The sequence below is a fragment of the Sciurus carolinensis genome, chromosome 10 (assembly GCF_902686445.1).
Source record: "Sciurus carolinensis chromosome 10, mSciCar1.2, whole genome shotgun sequence".
Lineage (NCBI taxonomy): Eukaryota > Metazoa > Chordata > Mammalia > Rodentia > Sciuridae > Sciurus > Sciurus carolinensis.
In genome coordinates, this window is record NC_062222.1 from 100,417,564 (window position 1) to 100,438,715 (window position 21,152).

General features: G+C 39.7%; 1 protein-coding gene across 5 annotated transcripts in view; it reads right to left on the bottom strand.

Moving 5' to 3' along the window:
* Positions 1 to 8,959: 8,959 nt before the first annotated feature.
* Dcun1d4 (defective in cullin neddylation 1 domain containing 4) overlaps positions 8,960 to 21,152 on the bottom strand; it is a 70,256-nt gene continuing 58,063 nt past the window's right edge. For 4 of the 5 annotated variants that reach the window (XM_047566940.1, XM_047566942.1, XM_047566943.1 and 1 more), the window contains 3 exons: positions 14,445 to 14,549; positions 12,348 to 12,450; positions 8,960 to 12,224 (listed from right to left, as the gene is read on the bottom strand). In XM_047566940.1, the coding sequence (XP_047422896.1) occupies positions 12,169 to 12,224; positions 12,348 to 12,450; positions 14,445 to 14,549 (264 nt within the window). In that variant the 3' untranslated portion in view covers positions 8,960 to 12,168. The remainder of the gene's footprint in view (positions 12,225 to 12,347; positions 12,451 to 14,444; positions 14,550 to 21,152) is intronic. The other variant, XM_047566941.1, reaches the window with a different exon arrangement.

A 21,152-nucleotide genomic window follows, 5' to 3' on the forward strand; every position in this document is an offset into this window, starting at 1 on the left:
TGATGGCTGAGTTTCCCATGGATTCTCTGGTTCTTACCTCAGATGTTCTTTGAGATTACTATTTCAGTCAGTTTTTCAACATTGTGAACAAAATACCTGACAAGACTAGTTTAGAGGGGGAAAAGTTCATTTTGGCTCACAGTATCAGAGGTCACAGTCCATAGATGGCCGACTCCATTGCTCTGGGCCCAAGGTGAGGCAGAACATTATGAGAGAAGGGAAGCTGCTCTCCTCATGGCAACAAGGAAACTGAGGAAGTGGGTAAGGGGCCAGCGGGAAGGTGAATCATGGAAGGGAAGTGAAAAACATGAGATCAATCTTGAACAGACCATTACATAAGTTACATGAAGTGGCACAAATGGGACTCTGGCTCCATCTTTTCTCTCCTGACCTGTGCCTATGGCCTCATGGGGACTTCTCTACCACTAGATAACAGGAAGAGGAGATTCAGGTCTGGTTTATAGATGGTTCTGTATGATGTGCAAGTACCAAAAGGAAGAGGACAGTTGCAGCACTACTGCCCCTTTCTAGAGCACCCCTGAAGGACAGTGGTAAGGGAAGACCTCCCAGTATACAGAACTTCCATCAGTACAGCTGACAGTTCACTTTGCTTGGAGGGAGATATGGCCAGATATGTGATTATATATGGATTCATGGGCTGTGCCAGTATCTTGGTTTAGTGTTCAGACTTGGAACCTGATTATAAAGTTGATGACATGGAAGCATGGGGAAGAAGGATGTGGTTAGAATTCTTATGAATGGGCAAACACAAGTCATTTGTGTCCTATGCAGATGCTCACCAAGGGGTGATCTCAGCAGATTTTAATAATCAAGTGAATAGGATGACCTATTCTGTGGATACTAGTCAGCCTGTCCCTTGCCACCCTGTTTAACCCAACTGACTCATTAACAAAGTGGCCATGGTAACAAAGATGGAGTTTATGCATGGGCTCAGCAATGAAGGCTGGCCTATCTATGGCTCTGGAGTGCCCAGTTTGCCATCAGCAAGGTTAACACTGAGCCCCTGACATGGAATCATTCCTTGGGGTGGTCACTAGTGATCTGGTGGCAGGTTGATTACACTGGACTGCTTCCATTGGATGGGGCAGTATTTTGTCCTTATTGGAACAGACACTCAGAATATGGATTTGCCTTTCCTGCGCACAGTACTTGTAATAAACCTACCCTCTGGGAATTTATAGAATGCCATGCTTCATGGTATTCCATACAGCATTGTTTCTGATCAGAAACACCTCACAGCAAAAGAAGTGCAGCTCTGGGCCATGCTCGTGAAATTCAGTGCTTGTACACATTTCCTGCCATCCTGAAGTAGCTGGCTCAACAGAATTGTGGAATGGCCTTCTGAAAATGCCATTCATTTGGAAATACTTTGAAGAGCTGGGGAAAGGTTCTCCAGAGGGCTGTCCATGTTCTGAATCTGAACTACGGTGCTGTTTCTCTGACAGCCAGTACCCATGAGTCCAGGAATCAAGGAGTGGCACCAGTATTATCCCTAGTGACTCACTAGCAAAACATCTGCCTCTAGTTCCCTTGACCTTTACTCTGCTGGCCTAGGGGTCTTAGTGTTGAAGGGAAGAATGCCGCCACCAGGAGACAGAACCACGATTCCACTGAGCCCGAAGTTTAGACAGTCCCTGGCTGCTTGGGACTTTTCATGCCCCTGAACTGATGGGCAAAGAAGGAAGTTATAGTCGGTCCAAAGGGAACTTACTCCTCCTCCACAACCGAGGTAAGGAAGAGACTGTCTGGAATACAGCAGATCCTTTAGGCGCTTCTCCATTATTATGCCCTGTTCCCAAGGTCAATAGAAAAATACAGCTGCTTCAGTCCAAGCAAGACTGCTAATGGCCAGGACGCTTCAGGAACAAAGGTTTGGTTATAATCCCACCAGGTGAATAACCATGGCCAGCTGAGGTGCCTTCTGAAGAAGGTGTTGTAGAAGGTGGTAATTATACACACCATCTACAACCACATGCCCAGTTACAGAAATGAGAACTGTAATTAACATGAGTATTTCCTTATTTTGTCACAAATGCGTGCGTGTTCAAGTTTTAGTCAATGAATGCTGCTATAACAAAGTACCACAGAAGACTGGGTATCTTATACACAGAAATTTATTTCTCACAGCTCTGGAGGCTGGGATGAGGATGCCAGCGTAGTTGGGTTCTGATGCAGGCCCTCTTCCAGTCTGCAGTCTGTTGACTTTTCCTTGTATCCTCTGGGATAGAAAACTCTCTGAAGTTCCTTTTTATAAAGGCACTAATTTCATTCATGCACACTCCATCCCCATTACCTAGTTCTTACTAAAGGCTCCACCGCCTAACGCCATCACACTGGGGGTTAGGATTTCAACACATAACTTTTGGGGAGGTCACAAGCATTTGGTCCCTAACTTATTCTATGTATTTAAAAATATATTTTCTTTCTGTGATTTCCTTATCTTGTAAGATACATTGGATTTACATAAAAAGGTTTTGAGTACTGTTCATGTTATATCATAGTATATGAGATATATCAAGAGTAAACATGAAATACTTTTTCTTCTCTTCTGAAGGTGTGTATGCAGGACAGTTGTATCATGTTAAGTGAACAATGGCCTTACTGTCTTTACTTGGAGTCTGTGGTTTAAGATGTGTATGGGTGTACGAGAGGCGGGCTTGTGATGACTAATTTTATGTGTCGACTTGACTGGGTCATGGTGTGTCTGTGAGGGTGTTCCTGATTGAGATAAACCTTTGAATTGGTAGACTGAGGAAAGTAGACTGCATGCTTAATGTGGGTGGGTCTCATCAATGCAGCTGAAGACTTGAACGGAACAAACATGCTGAGAGTGAACTCTTGCTGCCTGACTGCACAGAATAGAACATCTGTCTTTTCTGGCCTTTAAACTTGTACCAGAACCTTGACTTTTCTTGGGGCTTTGTTGGCTTTTGGACTGGAGAATACCATTGGCTTCCCCAGTTCTCATGCCTTTAGACTCAGGTTGGAACTATACATTGGCTCTCCAGCTTGCTGACAGAAGTGCTTGGGACTTCTCAGCCTTTGCAACTGCATAAGCCAATTCCTAAATAAATAGTGTGTGTGTACATACACACACACGCACACAAACTAGTGGTTTTCTGGACACTCCTCACACACACCCTCCCCCCATAGCTTTGAATGCTCTGAAGTGTCACTTAACAGTGTATATTCACAGGGTTCCTCCATGAGTCTGAGCTTTAGGGTGGGGAACCAGGTGTTAACCCTGGACCCCAACACCATGCCTGGCACATGGACAGTATTCATGATTAACTGTGTGTCTAACTGTCCATCTCACTAGCATCCACGTTCTGCTTTTCTGACCCCTGCGTGCCTGGCTGATGTGATTTCTGTGCTGGCACCGGACAGCTCTGGCTGGACTGCACTGCGGGCTACCTTGTGCATGTCCTCTGATCCTTTGTGCATACTTTTTTTTTTCAAGTCTCCCCAGGTGGAGCTCCAGTGGCGCAATCGGTTAGCGCGCAGTACTTACAAGTCTCCCCAGGTCAGCAAGGAGGGTGTGCAGGCTCTAGCAGGTTAGGCCTAGTGGAGCTATGGCAGCTGCAGGGATGTCAGGGCTGGGTCCAGCCATCCTCATTTGCCCCTCAGCACTAAACACAGAGCACAACAGCTTCAGCACACAGGGCAGGGTGGGATGAGAGAAAGAGCACAGGGTTTAGGTAGAAGATGGAGGTCCCAGTCATTTCCCTTTCAATGACTAAGTGCGGATTTGAGCACATCACTGAAACTCTGTGAGCCGTTTGTTTGTTTTCATCTGTAAAGTGAAAGTTTAAAAACTTACCTCATGGGGTGGTAGTGTGACTCAAATGAAAGATTGTGGGAGAAAAAGCACTTTGTAAACTGTGGAATGTAATTATATGTTCTCAAACTTGGATCCACCCACAAATCAAAGTTATCTAAAACTTGAGAGAAAATCATCTCATTGGTACTTTTTCCAAACACACACACACATGGCTCTCAAGGAAGAGAAGAGATGGTTAGCAAATAATCACTTTCTGATGACCAAATGTGAGTATAAAATCTTATTTATACTGGGATCTATACAGTCAATCTCTAGTGATAAAATTATAGTTCCTGTTCAGAGTGTCACAAAGGAACAAGAAGCAGCCCCAAATACTTAACTGTTGTCCTCTATAGGAACTGACTGCCTTAACCCTTGAGCCAGGAAACATGGTGACCACAGATCTTGTAAAGTTCATTAAAGGATATTCTACTTAATCTGTAGGAAATATTTGTTAGAGAAAAATGAATTTACTCAATTATAAATGAATTCACCAACTCTGGGTTAATTAAAGCACCACCATGTATTTGATTGGTTTTATAAGTCAGAAAGTGTAGTACGTATCTATTAGAATGGTTAAAATTTTAAAAATTGGAATTAAAAAAAATTCAAGAGTGCTAAGTGCTGATGAGGATGCGAGGAGGCCCTAGAACTCTCATGTACTGCTAGGAATGCCAAATGGCATAATGACTTTGGAAAACAGTTTGGCAATTTCTTATAAAGTTAAATATTCATTTATCATAAGGCCCAGTAGTTTCACTAAATTCCAAAATAGCCAAGAGAAATACATATGTCTACCAAAAAAAATCTATATGTGAATATTTATAGCAGTTTAATCCGTAATTGCCCAGAGATGGAAACAACTCAAATGTCCATCAACACATTGTGACACAATCATTCAACAAAACACTACTCAGCAATAAAAAGGAATGAACCAAGGATATGAGACCAAATCTCAAATGCATTAAAAGCGAAAGTAAAAAATAGAAAGCTATATACTTCAGGATTCTGTTTGTATGACATTCCGGCAGAGTACACGTCAGTGGTTGCCAGGGCTTGAGGATGGAGGGAGGGGATTTCCTGCAAAAGGGCCCCATGAGATCCCTGAATGAGTCCAGCAGCCCACAGCGCTTACATACCTCAACTTTCCTAGTTCCTGGCAGACTTCTGTTATATCTTGGGCCTCCCCACCAAATTGCTGGGGTGGAGAGGGAACCTGGGTTTAAATATCAGCTTCCCAACTTTCTAGCTAAGTGACTTTAAAGAAGTCACTTAAACTCTGTTGGAAAAACAAACAAACCAGTTTTACCTACTATAGTCTTATAACAGATCACTCTGACATGAGGTCCATGGGCATCTCCCCACCAGCAAATTCTGCAGTAGTGGACACCAGCTGGATGTCCTCTATTTGGACTCAATTCTGACACTATCCATCCCACAGGTTAGGGGCTCAGTCCCCAAAACTGCCCTTCCCTCCACCCTCATCCCTTTAGATGCCAGTCACAAGCCTTGGTGGTTTTACCCATTTTTCTCACTGCTTAGCTATAAAATCAAGGTTTCTACACCCACCTTCCTTGGGTTCCATTAATTGCCTTGGTGGCTCTCAGAACTCAGGGAACAACTTGTGCTTAACCCGTTTATTATAAAGGATGGAAGTGAACAGACGCACAGGGTGAGGTGTGGGAGAAGGGGCATGGAGCTCCCTGCCATGCCACCCTCCAGGAACCTCCACATGTTCAGTCACCCAGAAGCTGTCTGAACTCTGTCCTTTGGATTTCTATGGAGACTAAGAGACTGTGTTGAGAACCCAGCAAGGCCTATCTGTTCAGATTCTTCCTGGCCTCTATGCAGCATCTCTCTCTCCAGGGTATGGGGCGGGACTCTCCAGGAAGGAGATTTTATGACTATCCTACCAAGGTTTAAGAACATTTCTTTAAGCTCCAAGACAAAAAGGCAGGAGAAGGTAAGTTTCTATGTAAGTTTCTATAACTTTCCTTGGTGAGAGAAATTCTAGATTGTTGTCTAGCTGGAGGGAGTTACAAGCCAAGGAACCACAAAGGAAAACCAAAACATATATCTTCATACTCTCCAAACCTCATTTTTTCTTCCATATCCTTCACATGAAGGTTGAAGGATGCTCAATGAGATTAGTATAAAGCATGTTGCCCGGCTGACCACCTTCCCTTCTAAAAGGAGTTAAATAATGTCAATAAACCACCACATGGCCTTCTTGACTACACCCCTAAATGCATTACAGTTTGCTGATATATCCAAGCTCCAGAATAACAACTCTCAAGATGATGCATGAATGTGCACATGACCTCTAAGGAAAACTCTCCACTCATTCCTGATTTCATCCCTGAAATGCCCTGTGCTCCAAAAGGAACTCTCAGCTCCAACCTAGTCAGTGTCTTTCTAATCTACCCTTTATAAGTGGCTAATACCAGTGGATTTAAGACCTCCCATTCAAGAGGGCCTTCCTAATGCTTCAACCTGTTTTCTATCTCCCCACTCTTCTCCCTACACTCTTACAAACCTAAAAGCCTGTTATCAATTCCACATAGGAATTCTGCCTAACACAATGGAAGTTTTTAATGTAACAATTATATTCGAACCTGAAAATCAACTTTGACTTGGGAGAAATAAGGACCTGGAAGGACTTATGAGGACTTTGTGAGACATGCAGAATAAGTTGCTAAAACGCATCTATTAATTTATCCAATGATTTCACGAGTATCTGTGATAGGCTTACATCCCTGTCCAAGCTGTTCTCAAAATGGAATAAATAGGAGCCATCACAGGTAAGGAAACAAAAATGAATGACCGAGCAGACAAAAAGATATGCAAAGGTTTTCAATATGCTTTCCAAAGTTGGCCCCAAACTTTTTAGTGACTTAGTTCACTTGTAATGAGTACAGCTGCAGCTCTTTGTCCTCACACATTTATCCTAAGATTCTAGAGAACACTGGTTTGTAATTTTAGATATTCAAATTAAGGCAATTCTGAGATGTCACTGCTGGAAAGTGTCAAAGGGAAAGAACCAAGCCTCTTGAGCTTTCTTTCCCACAGCCAGTATTCTTCACAGTCCACTTTCCTCAGAAAATGATTGCAAAGGAATTTCTTTCAAAGTACTGAACTTGTTTGGAGGAAGAGATTTACATTTTAAATGTTTTTTTTAAAAATTCCATTTAGTTACCATTGTCAATTTTTGTTTTTTAGTTTCTAATTCCTGGCACAGCCTATTCACAATGATTTCTAAGCAAGTACTTCTATACGTGGGATAATTTTTATTTCTTCTTAAGGCGATTGGAGATAAATGCTGGGAACAAATTCAGGCAGGGGAAAAGCCGCACATTATTCTACTAAATGTGCCAAAAGCAGTGAACATGCCCAATGTTGGATTATCTTCTGCCTACGAGCTCCAATAAGTAAACAGAGCCAGAAAGCTTGATGTGTTATTCTCCCACAGGACAGTTTTTCTTTCGAGCTATAACAGTTCCAAAGAGAATTCTTTTGTAACGAAATCATAAGAGCTTTTCTCTAATCTGCATAAAAGTTACTCTTCACCGGAGGATTTGGATCCTACTCCAGTGAGCTTGGTCTGATGTGATCTATCACAGCGAGCAAGGAAAGCAGGTCTGGCCTTTGGGTAGGTGCCAATCAAGAAAGGTGCTGTCCAGAAATAGCCCATTTTCCTCCTCCTGTAGCCCCAGGGTTAATGTTATGATCTTCAGTTATTTTTCTATGTGTAATGTTCTCCATTTTTCTTTCAGTTCACATTCCCCTGCCTCCCATTATTTTAAAGGGTATAAAAAGGTCCATTAGAGCAACCTTCCTGGATCTCCATCCTTCACAGGCAAATCTGCAATACATCTCAGCTGGTCTCTCCAAGTAGACATTAGTCATTCTCTCACCAGTCCCCTTGTTCCAACTGCATTGCTGGAAAACCTTCAATTCCTGCCCATTTCCATGTGGACTAATATTGTCCAGTAGAGTTCATCTTTTGTTGTTTTCCAGCACTAGATGATGTAACACATGCTTTTCTGTTTGTCACACTCTAGGTTGAGAATGCCCTATCCTAAGGCTTGTCACCTCTCCCCCACTTTCCATTAGTTTGGGATTAAGTTTTTTCTTTTATCTCCATCATCCTATTTCTGGAATCTTGAAGAACAGAGATCTTCTTGGTTTGATTCTTAGCTTTTGGCCTAATGACAACTGGAAGGACATCTATGTCACCAATTTAAACACTTTGCAACTAAATTCTGCTTTTTAGCAATCTTGTTTGCTACCTCCTCTTTCTAGGTTTCACTAAAACCCTTTAAATGTGTGTCAGTTCTTTCTGGATTTTCTTGGGTGCTAACAGGTCTTTGCTCAGACTGGGAACTCTGTTACCTCTTTCCTTACACAGTCTGGCCATACAGTCTGTGCCAGAGGGTCCTGTCCTCAGGCTGCTAACTTTCTAGTGTAAGGCCTTGTGGCGTGGAGCCAGACTGATAAGCAGCTTAACTGGATGGCAGCTCTGGGCATAGTAAAAATGGTTGTTTCTGCCTCGTTCATGGTCCACAGCAAGCACTCTAATTAGCTCGACATTTAGAAACACACAACACGCGGTAGCGAATTTTCTAAAATCACTATTCGTCTGGGAAGTGTTTTATTTCTTTTTGGTGATACTGGGGATTGAATCCAAATACAATGCTTTTATCCTTGGATATAAAATAAAATGGCAATCAAGGCCATTATTGGTACAAACGGGGGATTTTGATCTGGATTACACATCAGATAATATCATCAGTGTTAAATTTCCTGAGTATGACCATTTTATCATGGGAACACAGAATATTTTATTTTAAAATATCAGGTATGCCATATCAAATAATTCAGAAAGAAATATATTTATCTACAGAGAAAGAAGTGCACATGCACGCACACTCAGGAGTAGGGCAGGAAACGTGGTAAAATGTTAAATTTGAAGTGACAGGAATACAGGGAGATGTTCAGTATATAATTCTTGCATTTTTTTTTTCCTGTAGAAAAAGTTGAGGGGAAAAAAAAGGATTAAAAAACCAATACTTTAAAACTACCCATCTTTGAAGAGATAGAGAATAATTCACGAGTCAGTTCAGAAACCAAACACAAATACTTCTTTATTTATGGGATATCATTTTACATCAATTCCATTAAAACCTAAAACCAGTTTGCTGTACTCAAGTTAGGTGGCATAACAGTATTTTAGTTAAGCTGGGAGTCACAGGACTTGCACACTTTTATGAATGTAATGCAAATACTGACGACATGAAGCATTCACAGTTACAGGTTAGCTGCTGTTCATTTAACAGTAACCCCCAATAGAAATTATTTTATGAAAAAAGCAACCCACATTTTGGTCTCATTTACAGATACCCAACATTTTAGTTGGTCAATGAATTCTATACATTTATTATACAACATATGAAAGAATAAAGGATAAGGCTTACAGAGGTATTTTAGCAGTTGTAAGAATAAAAACCAAGGGCAAAAACTAACTTTTAAAGCTTTCTGTATAAACTTCAAAAGTACTCTAGAATGGAGACTGAGAGGCAACAGGAATCTGTTGTTCAACCAGAATCTAGGTTTGTCTAGTCAGATTTATAAAAACTTGAGAGTTCATGCTTCAAAAAAGATGCACGTAACATTACAGTGGATATTTGTGAAAAATTAAACCATGAAATTTCTGACCTACTGCAGCAGTAAACAGGTTAAAGTTGTATTCCCTAACAACAGAGTATTGCAATATGGCATTCAAAACTCAAGGGAAGAGAGAAAGGGTGTAGACTCAGGTACTAAAGAAAACCCAGAAGAAGGCACCCTAATTTATTTAAATTAGCCCATGCATAAGTGCTTGATGACTGTTCAATTCTGTGTGACTCAGGCAAATTCTTAAGAAGTATCTACCCTCTTTTCTCCCCTTTAATATAACTACATAAAATCAAGAAAACAAGGGCAAGCACTCTGCGACCAGCAGTCACAGAGGTTTGTGTCTCAAGACAGTTTAGAGATGACTTGGAGTTTTCTAAATATGCAAGATTATCCCTTTGGAATACTTACTTTAGTATCACATATCATAAGATACTTGTTTTTACTTGAGATTTCTTCTTATCATCAAAATGTTCACTGTGGATGAAATGGAAAATCTTCCCCTTATAACAATTCTTTTATTTTGGAACAACTGTGCTTAACTCCAGATGCTAACACGTTTAAATTAATTTCTAAAATATGATTTAGATTTGTTTTGCACAAAACAACAGTTGATCAAACTTAAGAATGGTTGCCTTTAAAGTGTGATTTTTAAGCTTCATTGGGGTACATCTGAAAATGAATCAATTCTCCACAGATCCAAACCTGCCTATGGCCAATCAACACTGTACTACACACGCATGAACCCTTTCAACACATCAGTCTCAATAGCTGTTGTTTGCCATCAACGTTTTCTATTCTTTCCAGATATTAATGTATGCAAAGTAATATTAATTGGTAAGGTTAAAAGTGAGACTACAAACAAGGAATGGTTAAGTATGCTTAATCACTATTGAGTTTTTAAAACTTCTGGTTTATTTCACAGCAAACCAAACCTTACTATTTGGTAGAAAAAGGAAGTAGTTGCATTCTACCATATCATGATTTTGTATATGCACACACACTGTATATACATACAAAATTTCTGTCTTTGGTGGTTCAGTTAGGGAAAAAAAATATGAAAATCTGAACACCGTTTGCAAAGAAACTGTAAAACAGTGGTCAAGAGTAGCATTGTCTGTGTGCTTTACTCATTTAATGCCATTGAAAAGTTCACATTTAATCTAAAAGATTTTTTTGGCCAATAATCCAAACATCTTCCAATCATTACATGCTCACGCCTGGATCTTTCTTACAACTACAGCATCACTTGTTCAAATGCACCATTAGCTCTTCACTTGGTTAAATCATTAGACTTTTGTGTTTTCACAAAACTTTAGGGACTGAGTTAGTCACTCAATAGCACCAGATAGTTGGGGTGAAAAACATGTTATCTATACATTTCCTCAAGAAGGGCAAGGCAAAAAGGAAAGAAAAAAAAAAAACCAAAACACAATAAAATACAAACCTAAAATACCATCCTATTCACTCATTTCCTCATCCACATAAATAATGGCTATCACCCTTCAGTACAAATAACTCAGATAATGACATGTGGCCCCTCCAGGAAAGGTCCTACTGTATGATCGGATTAGCTCAATGCTGGTGGTTTGTTGTCCACTGCCTGCAATGGACATGCTGCCAGGAAAAGCCTAGCATGAAAGAAACAAACAAAACAAAACAAAACACCACTCACTTATAGTATACCTTTTCCCAAAACACTAGGAAAGTAGACATCGCAAAAGCTCAACTAAAAATTCAAGCCACAACTAAAAGTGCTCTGCAGTTATAAATTGCCAGCGAACCAGTAGGTTTTCATGGAGGAGGCAAAATAAATTTGACTTTGAGTGGCACAGAAAACATCAGCAGACCAACACTGGCTACAAGAATGCAAAGGGCAGGTCGGGGGACCACTGAAGAAGGCTCATGAGAATTTAAACTCCAAATTTCAAAAGAAGGTGCATGTTAATTTGTTCATTTTTATCTATATTCAAGCTACTATAGTTTTAACACTAAAAAACAAAAACTCTTCCTTGCACGGTGGAAATGATCTGTGGCATGTTACATGTCTATACGGTCAAATAATTATAACTTTTGTCACTTTAAAATGCTAATATTGTCAAGTAAACCATATGATATTTGGCATATGCCACTGAAAAGTTATGACTGCTACTTCCTTCCAGAAGTTGGCCTCTTAAACAGTATGGTTAATTCTGGCAATTAATGTTTGCTTATGGTAACAGTTGTTTTCTTGTTTTCTGAAATGCTACATTTGAGACCAAATAAAGTATAATTGGTTCATTTGAAAAAAGGGACTAGAAATATGCCACAAAATTATTTTTACAATACATTTTTGCAGAAATAATCTCTAGGTGAAGCTTTTTCTTTTTATACACATATACAAAATTTAAACAGCAATATACACATAATCACAGTGAGGACGTTGGCAAATTCACCAATCTGTAGTGTAAATACAAACTGCAAAGCAGCCTTCCAAGAGAACAATGCTACACAGCAAGCAGAGCTGGCCCATTCAACAGCAAACACCAAAACATCCCTGTGAAAGGGAGACAGTGCAAGAAAAGCAGCATGCGCTTTGATACAAACAGCAATTTATGGCTAATGGGTGACATAACTGTGGTAACAGTGACTCTCTCGCTGCTATGCATAAAGTCCTAGGACATCTGTTTGTCTTTATACCACTCCACGAACTCGTCCAATAAAACTGGCCCTGGAGAGAGAGAGAGAAAGAAAGAAAAAAACACAACAAGATGGCTCTGAGGCTTTTCTCAGTGAGAAAGGCAGGCTACGTACAAGGATGTGGGTGGGGGGACACTCGGCACCCAGTACTTACATGCTCCATCTTCATCGTAGTTGCTGAGGTCAAGGTTAATTGTTCTGCTGAACTCCAGCACATTGCACCACTGGTCTTTGTTAATCACTTTATATTTTGATTGCTGATAGAGGGAAAAGGAATATGATTACACTTAAAATGAACAAGTAGGATGATTTCAATTCCTGTATGAACCAACCTAATAAAAGTTCATGTAGGGGTTAATCCCTTCCATTCAAACACTGATCCAGGAGGAAGCCAGGAAGAGCAAGAGTAGAATTTAAGATGACAATTTTCATAACAAAATATGGAGGGGAGGCAGTCCGATAACAAGAAGATCAAAGAAACACAATTTCATATATTCCTGGAAGTGAAATTTCTACACAGTGGAAGCACTTTCATGTCAAATGGGGATGGTACCTACTTCCTGGCAATGCCACAAGAATTAAGAGATAACTTAAAAATTTATGTAAAGCACTCTATCCAGTCCTTGGCACAAAGTGTTACATAAAGAGTAGCTCCCCTAACAACCCTCCACACGACCAGCGCTGCTCACTGCCCAGCTGCTGGCCTGAAGCACATACAGCAGTGGGCCACTTGATAGAACCTGCGTCAGTGCTACAAGTGGCCTCAGAACTAGGGTTCTTGCCTCTGAAGGAAATTACTGTTCAAATAATAAAGAACTTGAATCTGATCATAAGAGAAACTGGAATAGCTATGAAGTAGCTCCTCATAGTCCTTTTAGACAAGAAATATGCTATAGGTGTATTTTTAAATATAGTATCCCTAAATACAGATTTTAAAATAAAATTCGCAACCAACAATTTTTAAGTCCTTGCCACTAAAACAAAGGAGAACAATACAAATGCATAAAAAACAAAGAGAATTAATTAAGTCAATGGTTTTGAGGATGCAAACATAAGAAAAGCTAGAATCAAAGGATCACTGTTCTTTTAAAAGAAAATGTAAATTCATAAAAGAGTAAAAGCACAGACTATAAGTTTAACTTTCTACGCAAGTGGGATCAAAAACTAGTTTGAAACAGCTGGTAATGCTCCTGGAACTGCAAAGTCAAGTTTCCTCACAGCCAGGTCTTTCAGTTAAGGACCCTCCCCACTCAGCTGAGTCCTGCTCAGCTCACCATCTTTGTTCCAAAATAGCAAGCTTATCTCACAGGGTTGTCAGAGAAATGACAAGAGACCAGACCTAGAGGGGACCATTGGGTAAACAAATACTTACATTGAGTCCCAGATAATAATGTTAAAAGCAGTGTTTAATTAACAGTCCTCAAAGAATTGTATCAAGTGTTAGGTTCTTCTGAACTGTTACGTAAAATCAGTTGTAAGAAAGATTATTAGTTGAGGAGGGAAGCTGGAGTCTGGGAAGACTCTAGGATTTTCTCCAAACTCAACAATGTCTAGGGTATTCTTGCAAGCAAAGGGCATTTTTAAAAGGGCTGGGGCATGAGGACGAGGAGAATGTCAGAGACAGCCCAAGTAACTCAGATACCTCAGACACTTCCAGTGCTACAGTAGGACATTTCAACAAAACCAGCTCCTAAAACCAGCAGCTCAAAAATTCTGATCATCAATACTTAAAGTAAACAAAGAATGATGGAGTAGTGCTGGTTGCTTCTAACATAGATCTGAAGGAGATACTGTCAGTTTTCTCAAGTTGATCTAAATTCCCCAAGTTACTAGGAGATAAGAGTAAATAAGAATAGGTTACAAACTAATTTTAGTAAGAAGGCAGATAGCTGGTTTTTAACCTTTGCTTATAATAAAGCTAGAAATTCATCTAAAGCCATTAAAGAAAGAAAACCTTTTTTCCTATTGTTAAAAAGAGCAGGAAATATAAACAGCAGTGAAGCTTTTAAAACTGGGCTAAGAGAGGAGAGGCAAGGACAGAGCTGTAGCTGTATCTGATGCACCGTAACGTAGAACGATGCACTGCGCAACGACAAGAAGACAGGTCGTGCTGACTGACAGCAATTATAGCACCATGTTTACTATGAGTGATAAAATACGACAAACAAAAATGACACAAAATGGTTAAAGAAAGTACACTTGGTAGTTCTAAGCAAGCAAACATACATTTCATAAAATAACAATTTGGTACCTCTAAGAATTGGTGAAAAACTGGAAAAAGGGGCCAGATTTTTCCTAATAACAGTCCCAACATGCACTTGGCAGTGTTTATGTCTAGGCTGCGCTGGTCCTTTTCCTGTTTAACAAACAAAAACAAGGATGAGCCAGATGCCTCCAAATAATAAGTTCCAATAATCCAAATTTGTATTTCACTTCAACGAGAAATTTGTAAACAACTCATTTACCATACACCATTAAAAAAAAAAAAATCAAATGGAGACTAAGGCAGAGGGAAGGAAGGTAAGTCACACACAATGGAAATCTTGATCATTTTGGTATTATATAAATTTATTGTAATAAAGATTCAAGTCAATTGAATATAAAATCATGTAGCAGTATCTATAATCATTTCATGGAATAAATAAAAATCTATAACTTACTAACTTGCTTGTTTGACACTTCTGATAATTATAGAAATCATAATCGTTGATCCTAAAGCCATACTTAGTTAAATGGAATGTAAAGATTTGATTTCCATGCTTAGGAATCAGGTTTTCTTAACAAATATCATTTTTTCCAACAGTTTTAGTTCATGGGGTAAATATTTTTCTTGTACCTAGATGTGCCGGAATTAAATTCCACTTATAATAAATGCTGTGCTCTGGAGATTCCTAATCAGAGGATGTATTCAGCCACCTGTGCTGGGGGAAAGTAGGATGTCTACAATCCTTCTTACCTTAGATTTTTTAGACATGATTCTGCAAGCAAACTGTCCCTAACTAGTAACCAAGTGAAAGACATCTCATAAGGAAACCAGAAAAGAGATAAATGTAGATTAAGCTCACTCATCTTATATTTGCAATTAAAAATCCTAATTTCTCAATTCATCTTTCCAGTTTCCATTCTAGAACTACAAGTAGGCAGTTCCCATGAAAGGGAGAGAGGGCCTGGGTTCACAAGAGTACCTTACAAATCCAAAGCTAGCCTCCACGTGGTGCCTGAACTGTTGTAGAAATTTACAGAAGCTTTACAAAAGGACAATGTGCTTGGCTATCCCACTAGTGTGCAATCTAAATGCTCACCTCATTAAGGGAGGATGCTGTGACCACCCGCATCAGTCCCGTGTGCAGCCACACATACCTTCCACCCCAACAGTGAAGTGCTCTTTGGTACGCAGTGAATTTCTACCCATGACACTGATTTTAAGAGAAGAACTTAATACAGCAAATATAAGGGCCTCACTCAATAGCAAATGAGGGAGATGAAGATACAGAATGCTGCTTAAGGAAGATGTCTAATAGGTCAGTTTTGTTCTCAGTCATATAGTATAATGGGCAGGTCAAATGGCACCGTGCCACCCTTCTCTTTTAGAGGCTGCCCAACTCAAATCTGATGATGGCAGGGGCATCCCAATTCCACAGTTGTATGTGAACAGGGGGCCTCCTTCCCACAGCCTTCTCTGCCTGTCCCTTGGTCAGTACTCACAAAGGAGAGAAGGACAGTAGAAGAGGTGACCTAGAGAGTGTCTCTTGCCAACCAAGCTTCATTGGCTTGTTGCATTTCAAGTGCTCATGCTTCCGGGAAACACTGTGAAAGCATATGGAAAACAACCCCTTAGCCTGTAGCAGGTGTGGCAGACAGCAACGGCACACCATACCATAAAGCGATCCACAAGAAAAATGAGTAAATTGTTGAGAAACACACGCGGCACCACAGACCAGGCCAAAGTCCATTTGTCAAACAAAAGCTCACGTAGACCTGGGTTGATGACAGGGTGCTCAAAAGAGCATTCCTTTGCAGAGTTTGTCATCATTCACCAAATCCCCAAATCTCTAGTCTGGCTGTGAAATATACTGTGCTTTCTTCCATCATCATCAGTGCCTATGTCCCCACCACAATAGACATACACTAAGGTGACAAAAAAGAAAAAAGATACAAAAGGACCTGGACAGACTCTTTGCAACAATATAATCATCCGACAAACTGATGATCACGAAGGATTTCAACGCGTGTTTGGCAGTGATGCCAGAACATGGAGGAGAGGCATCAGACTCACAGGACCGGAGAGCTGAACAGCACTCACTCACTCCTGCTCTGCAGGGTGCCAGCCAGCAGCTCATCACTAACACCATCTTCTGCCTAGCAAATAAGAGAGAGATATTATGGATGCACTCACAGTCTGAACAGTGGCATCTCACTGACAACCAACAGTGCCTGTACGTGGACTTGTGCCTAAGTGCAAATGCCATAACTGGAAACACTCAAAATTCCTAGGAACAACACAGTTGAGAGAGCCCACAGCAAATGCCTACTAAACATCAAAATGGAGACACTCCCCAGGGTTCTCTGACTACAATGATCCCTAAGGGTATTCTCTGCAAAGAGGTTCCAAATTAAAAGTGAAATGAATTTCCCAGGATGCTATCAGGCAGCCATCAACATTATGGGCATCGAAAAGAAAAAAAAAAAAATCACCTTAACCATTTCAATGAGTACAGCAAAGAAATCCAAAAAGTCTTTGCAAGAAATTAAAATAGTACACTGTGAAAATCAATCCTGTAACCTTCTGCTCATGAAGCACCAAGAAGTAAGGGACAGACCAACAAATTTCTGTATCCCAAGGTGAGTATCTAAGCAGAAAATACCTGAGACAGCCTGCCAAGAGCTAACCAGCAATCCCAGAAGGCCGATTCAGATTAAAGGAGAGGGAAATGAAAACTTTTCTTTCTACCTCTTAACCCAAAAATGTATAATATTTACTAAACTTTAATTTTCTAAGATGAATAGAAAAATAATTTTGTGTTATTTCTCAAATAATCATAGAAAATGAACAGCTTTGGTCATACCAACTCTGCATCATACACAAGTAGATTTTATTTTATTGCCTTCCTTAAATATGGATTAAAAGCACAGCAGTTATAGAAGGGAAAAGGCCTTTAACAGTGCAGTTGCAAAACCAAAGGATCCCATTAGGAATAGTCTAAGAAGTTATATTTTATATGTGGAATAAATACACTCCTGAAGCTGAAGACTAATAACAGTTAATGTAGAATAAAGAAGTTCTATTAAGGTCTGATTTAGAGTTCCAATTTTTTAAAAGTACCTTTGTTTATGTAAGACTGTTCAAGTGTAGGTCCTCCTATAAGATGCCAACAACTAAGCTTTTCTTCCCTAAAGTGGCACAAGTGACTTAAAAAAGCAAAACAAAAACAGAATTTAAAAAGTTAATTATAAATATGTAAATTAAGTATATCACAAAAATGAATCTTTACATATTTAAAAGCATCCATATCTGCTAGAGAGGCCTCAAACTGTTCCAGATGATCTACTTCCAATTTTCACTGTTTTAATAGTTTGAAAATTACATGCAAAAAGAAGAAACTTTTACTAAAATTGTAATGAAAAAAAAAAAAAACTCAGCAGAAAAAAAAAATCCTGAAGCTTTTTAAGAGAAACTAGCTGGACTCAGGAAAAGGTATATTAGCGATTGTGATTCTAAACATAAATGAAGACCAACTTAGAAACTGTATGTGAAATCAAAAGGCCTCAATGAGACCCATGGCACACATCATGGCATTCTTGTGCTGAGACCCAGGGAAAATGCAGTCCTCCTTAACATAGCTGCCTACACCAACGCACGTGGGGTGAAACAGAGGCTCTCAAGAATTCAAATCGCAAACGCTGGTTCAGTTTGTGAAAGTGAAAATACAGAAAGCATTTTTTGAATGGTTAAAAAAAAAAAAAAAAGCATTAAAAAAACAAAAAGTCATAAAATCCAAGAGTAATCATCCACTTGTTGGGGGAAAAAAAAAATCTAAACTAATTATGCTCTTAAATAACTAAACCAATAATATTTTATGAGTAACAATATTTGCAAAGCAATTAACTAAACTCAACTTTTTTTTTTTTTTTTTTTTAGTACTGGGGATTGAACCCAGGGGCGCTTAACCACTGAGCCAATCTCCAGCACCACACCCCCTCTTAAAAATATTTTAACTAGAGACAGGGTCTTGCTGAGTTTCTTAGTGCCTCGCTAAGTTGCTGAGGTTGGCTCTGAACTATCCATCCTCCTGCCTCAGCCTCTGAGTTGTTGGGATTACAGGCGTGCACCACCACGCCTGGCTAAGCTCAACTTTTGACACCTCCTTTAAAACAAGAGAAAGATGTCTGTCGACAGGCACAAACTTTGCTTATTATTTTGTTTGGTACAATCATATTCTACTATACGTAAGCACTACTCTGACAAAATAAGTCATTACTGAAACCTGAGGTTTGCAGTTTCCTTTCTTCTAATTCTATGGTTAACTTGGGCCAAAAGGGTTCTTTCTTTAACACAAAAAATGTCCTAAACTCTTTTAATACCATTAGGATAGGTACTATTATCATTCCCAATTTATAGATAAAGAAACTGAGGCAGAGGAACTTAAAATTTTAACAATCAATAAATGGTAGAGCTGGAACTTAAACCAGGAAGTCTGATTCTGAGCCTGAGCTCTTTTATATAATACCATATTCCTTCCTGGGGTGGTAGTGAGGGAAGAGCAATTGAAACATTAAGAGATAAACAGGCCAATTTTGCTGGGCAAACCTGAGTTTTCATTTGGCAATAGCCAAGGAGGAATCTTAAAACTAACAAAGGATTTTTAGGACTCATGGACCTGCAATTAGATGACTACTACTTCATTTTACTCCTATTCTTGACCTCATCCGGGCTTACCTTTTGTTTTGTTTTCCTTATAATTGCAAAGAAATGTGACGGGAAAGGTGAGAGAGAAAGAGAGCGAGCATGCGTGCGAGAGAAGAGAGAGACAGAGAATGTGCGTGTGTGCACACACGTGCATGAGTACCTGTGCTGGAAGTTTGTAGAGAAAGGAGAACTAGACAAATATATCAGTTAGTAAGTGAGAAAATGCTTCATGTTAGAAGAGAAAGTAGGTCCAAACGTTCACAGATAAAGGTGAACGGCAGGAAGAATTCTCTTGATAACAGGAACTGTTGAACACAAGACCTTGTAAGTTTCCTTAGCAAATTCTGTCAGTAACAACCATAATCATTTCTAGTTTAGCTGTTATTTTTCTTGGAGGAACAAGTATGTTGACTTTGTGTGTCCTCTTAAATCTTCCTGAATCACCTCCTCAGAGACAATAAATAGAAGCCAATGGCACCTTCTGTTGGAACAGTGAGCACATCAAGAAACTAGTTTGATCTGGTAACAACTCACTGGTCACAAGAGCATTCCTAAAATGAGTTCCCCCAGGTGTCTCCTGCCTCCACAAGACCCCTCCATTGGACTGCTTTAAGGTCTATTTCAAGGAGTAAAAAGACAAAAGGCGCTACCCCCACCCTAGACCCTGTAAACACATCTCTCATTCTTAAGCTCACTCGTCTTGGTCCTAAAAGCTTCTCCTTCTTGGCATCCAGCAGCCTCACCTGTCCCCACTTCCTTCCTGATCCTATCTTGGTTCACCTGAACCACTCCACCAGGGCTTCTCTCAACTTTTGTACTCTAAGTCCACAAACTTCTCATTCTAAATCTGTTTCTCTTGGTATCAGGGAAGGATTACAATGCCTGGGGCGGGGCGGGGAGGCCCTACTGTTATGTGAACTCATGGTCTCTGCTTTTACCTGGTCCTCGATGCTGCTAATCAGTACCTCACTCAACCCAACACTCACCCTACTCAAAATGCCAAGTGCCAACCTCCCCCAGACTCCCAGAGCTTGCCTCCACTACTGAGAATGTTAAAAAAAAAAAAAAAAAATCAATTGTGCTGGCACAGACCAACTATTCAATCAAAATGAAAAATAACTGTATTTAGTCTTTTATCTCCTTCTCTTTATCCAGTCTTCTTGTTCTCACGAGATCCTTTTCAAAATGAACCAAGGATGGCACAGTGGCATATCTGTAGTACCAGTTACTCAGGAGGCTGAGGGGGGATGATTACTTGACACCAGAGTTCCAGACCAACTGGGACAACATAGTGAGACCCCCCATCTCAAAAAAGAAAAAGAACCAAGGAGTGGGGGAGGCTGTTATTTAAAGAACTCCATGCAATAGTTTGTATAATGAAAATAATTTACATCGAGGAGAAAAAAAACCCTATGCATGAAAACACTAAGACAAAATTCCAATTGTATCAGAGAACTGACCATTTGGCTCTTGACATTTTTATCTCACCATCTTTCTCTAACAAGACACAACGGGGTGGTGACAGTAGTTTGAGTCAGGAAAGACAGCATGGTTCTGGGAGGGGACTGGCCCAAATATCGAGAGCAGATCTCAGGCCATTAGCTGTCCCCTTCTCCCTGGCTCTGTTTCATCTCTGTATATTGGTAAGACTGGACCAGATGACCTGTAAGGTTTCTTTCAGCTTGGAAATTTCATGATTCTGTGACAATTATAAAACTATAAATAAGTACAGTTCAGAGAAAAAACTGGTGAAAAATAATATAAGTTTGTAGCTAATTACTAGTTTTAATTGGCTACAGGGTTGAAAGGTGAGGGAAGAAATGAATATCCACTCGGAACTGTAATTTTGGTGGAGAGATGTTAGAAGGGCCATTTATCATTTTATGGTATTATATTAGTTTCTTTTCTGGAGTATTTAAATGTAACTTAGAATACTTAACATGCTATTTTATTGTTTGCAATATAATATTTAGGATATTGAAATGGTCGGGAAGTTCAATTTTCATTAAAAGTCTGATTTTTAAAAGATCTGCTGTGTTGATTACAATGTAT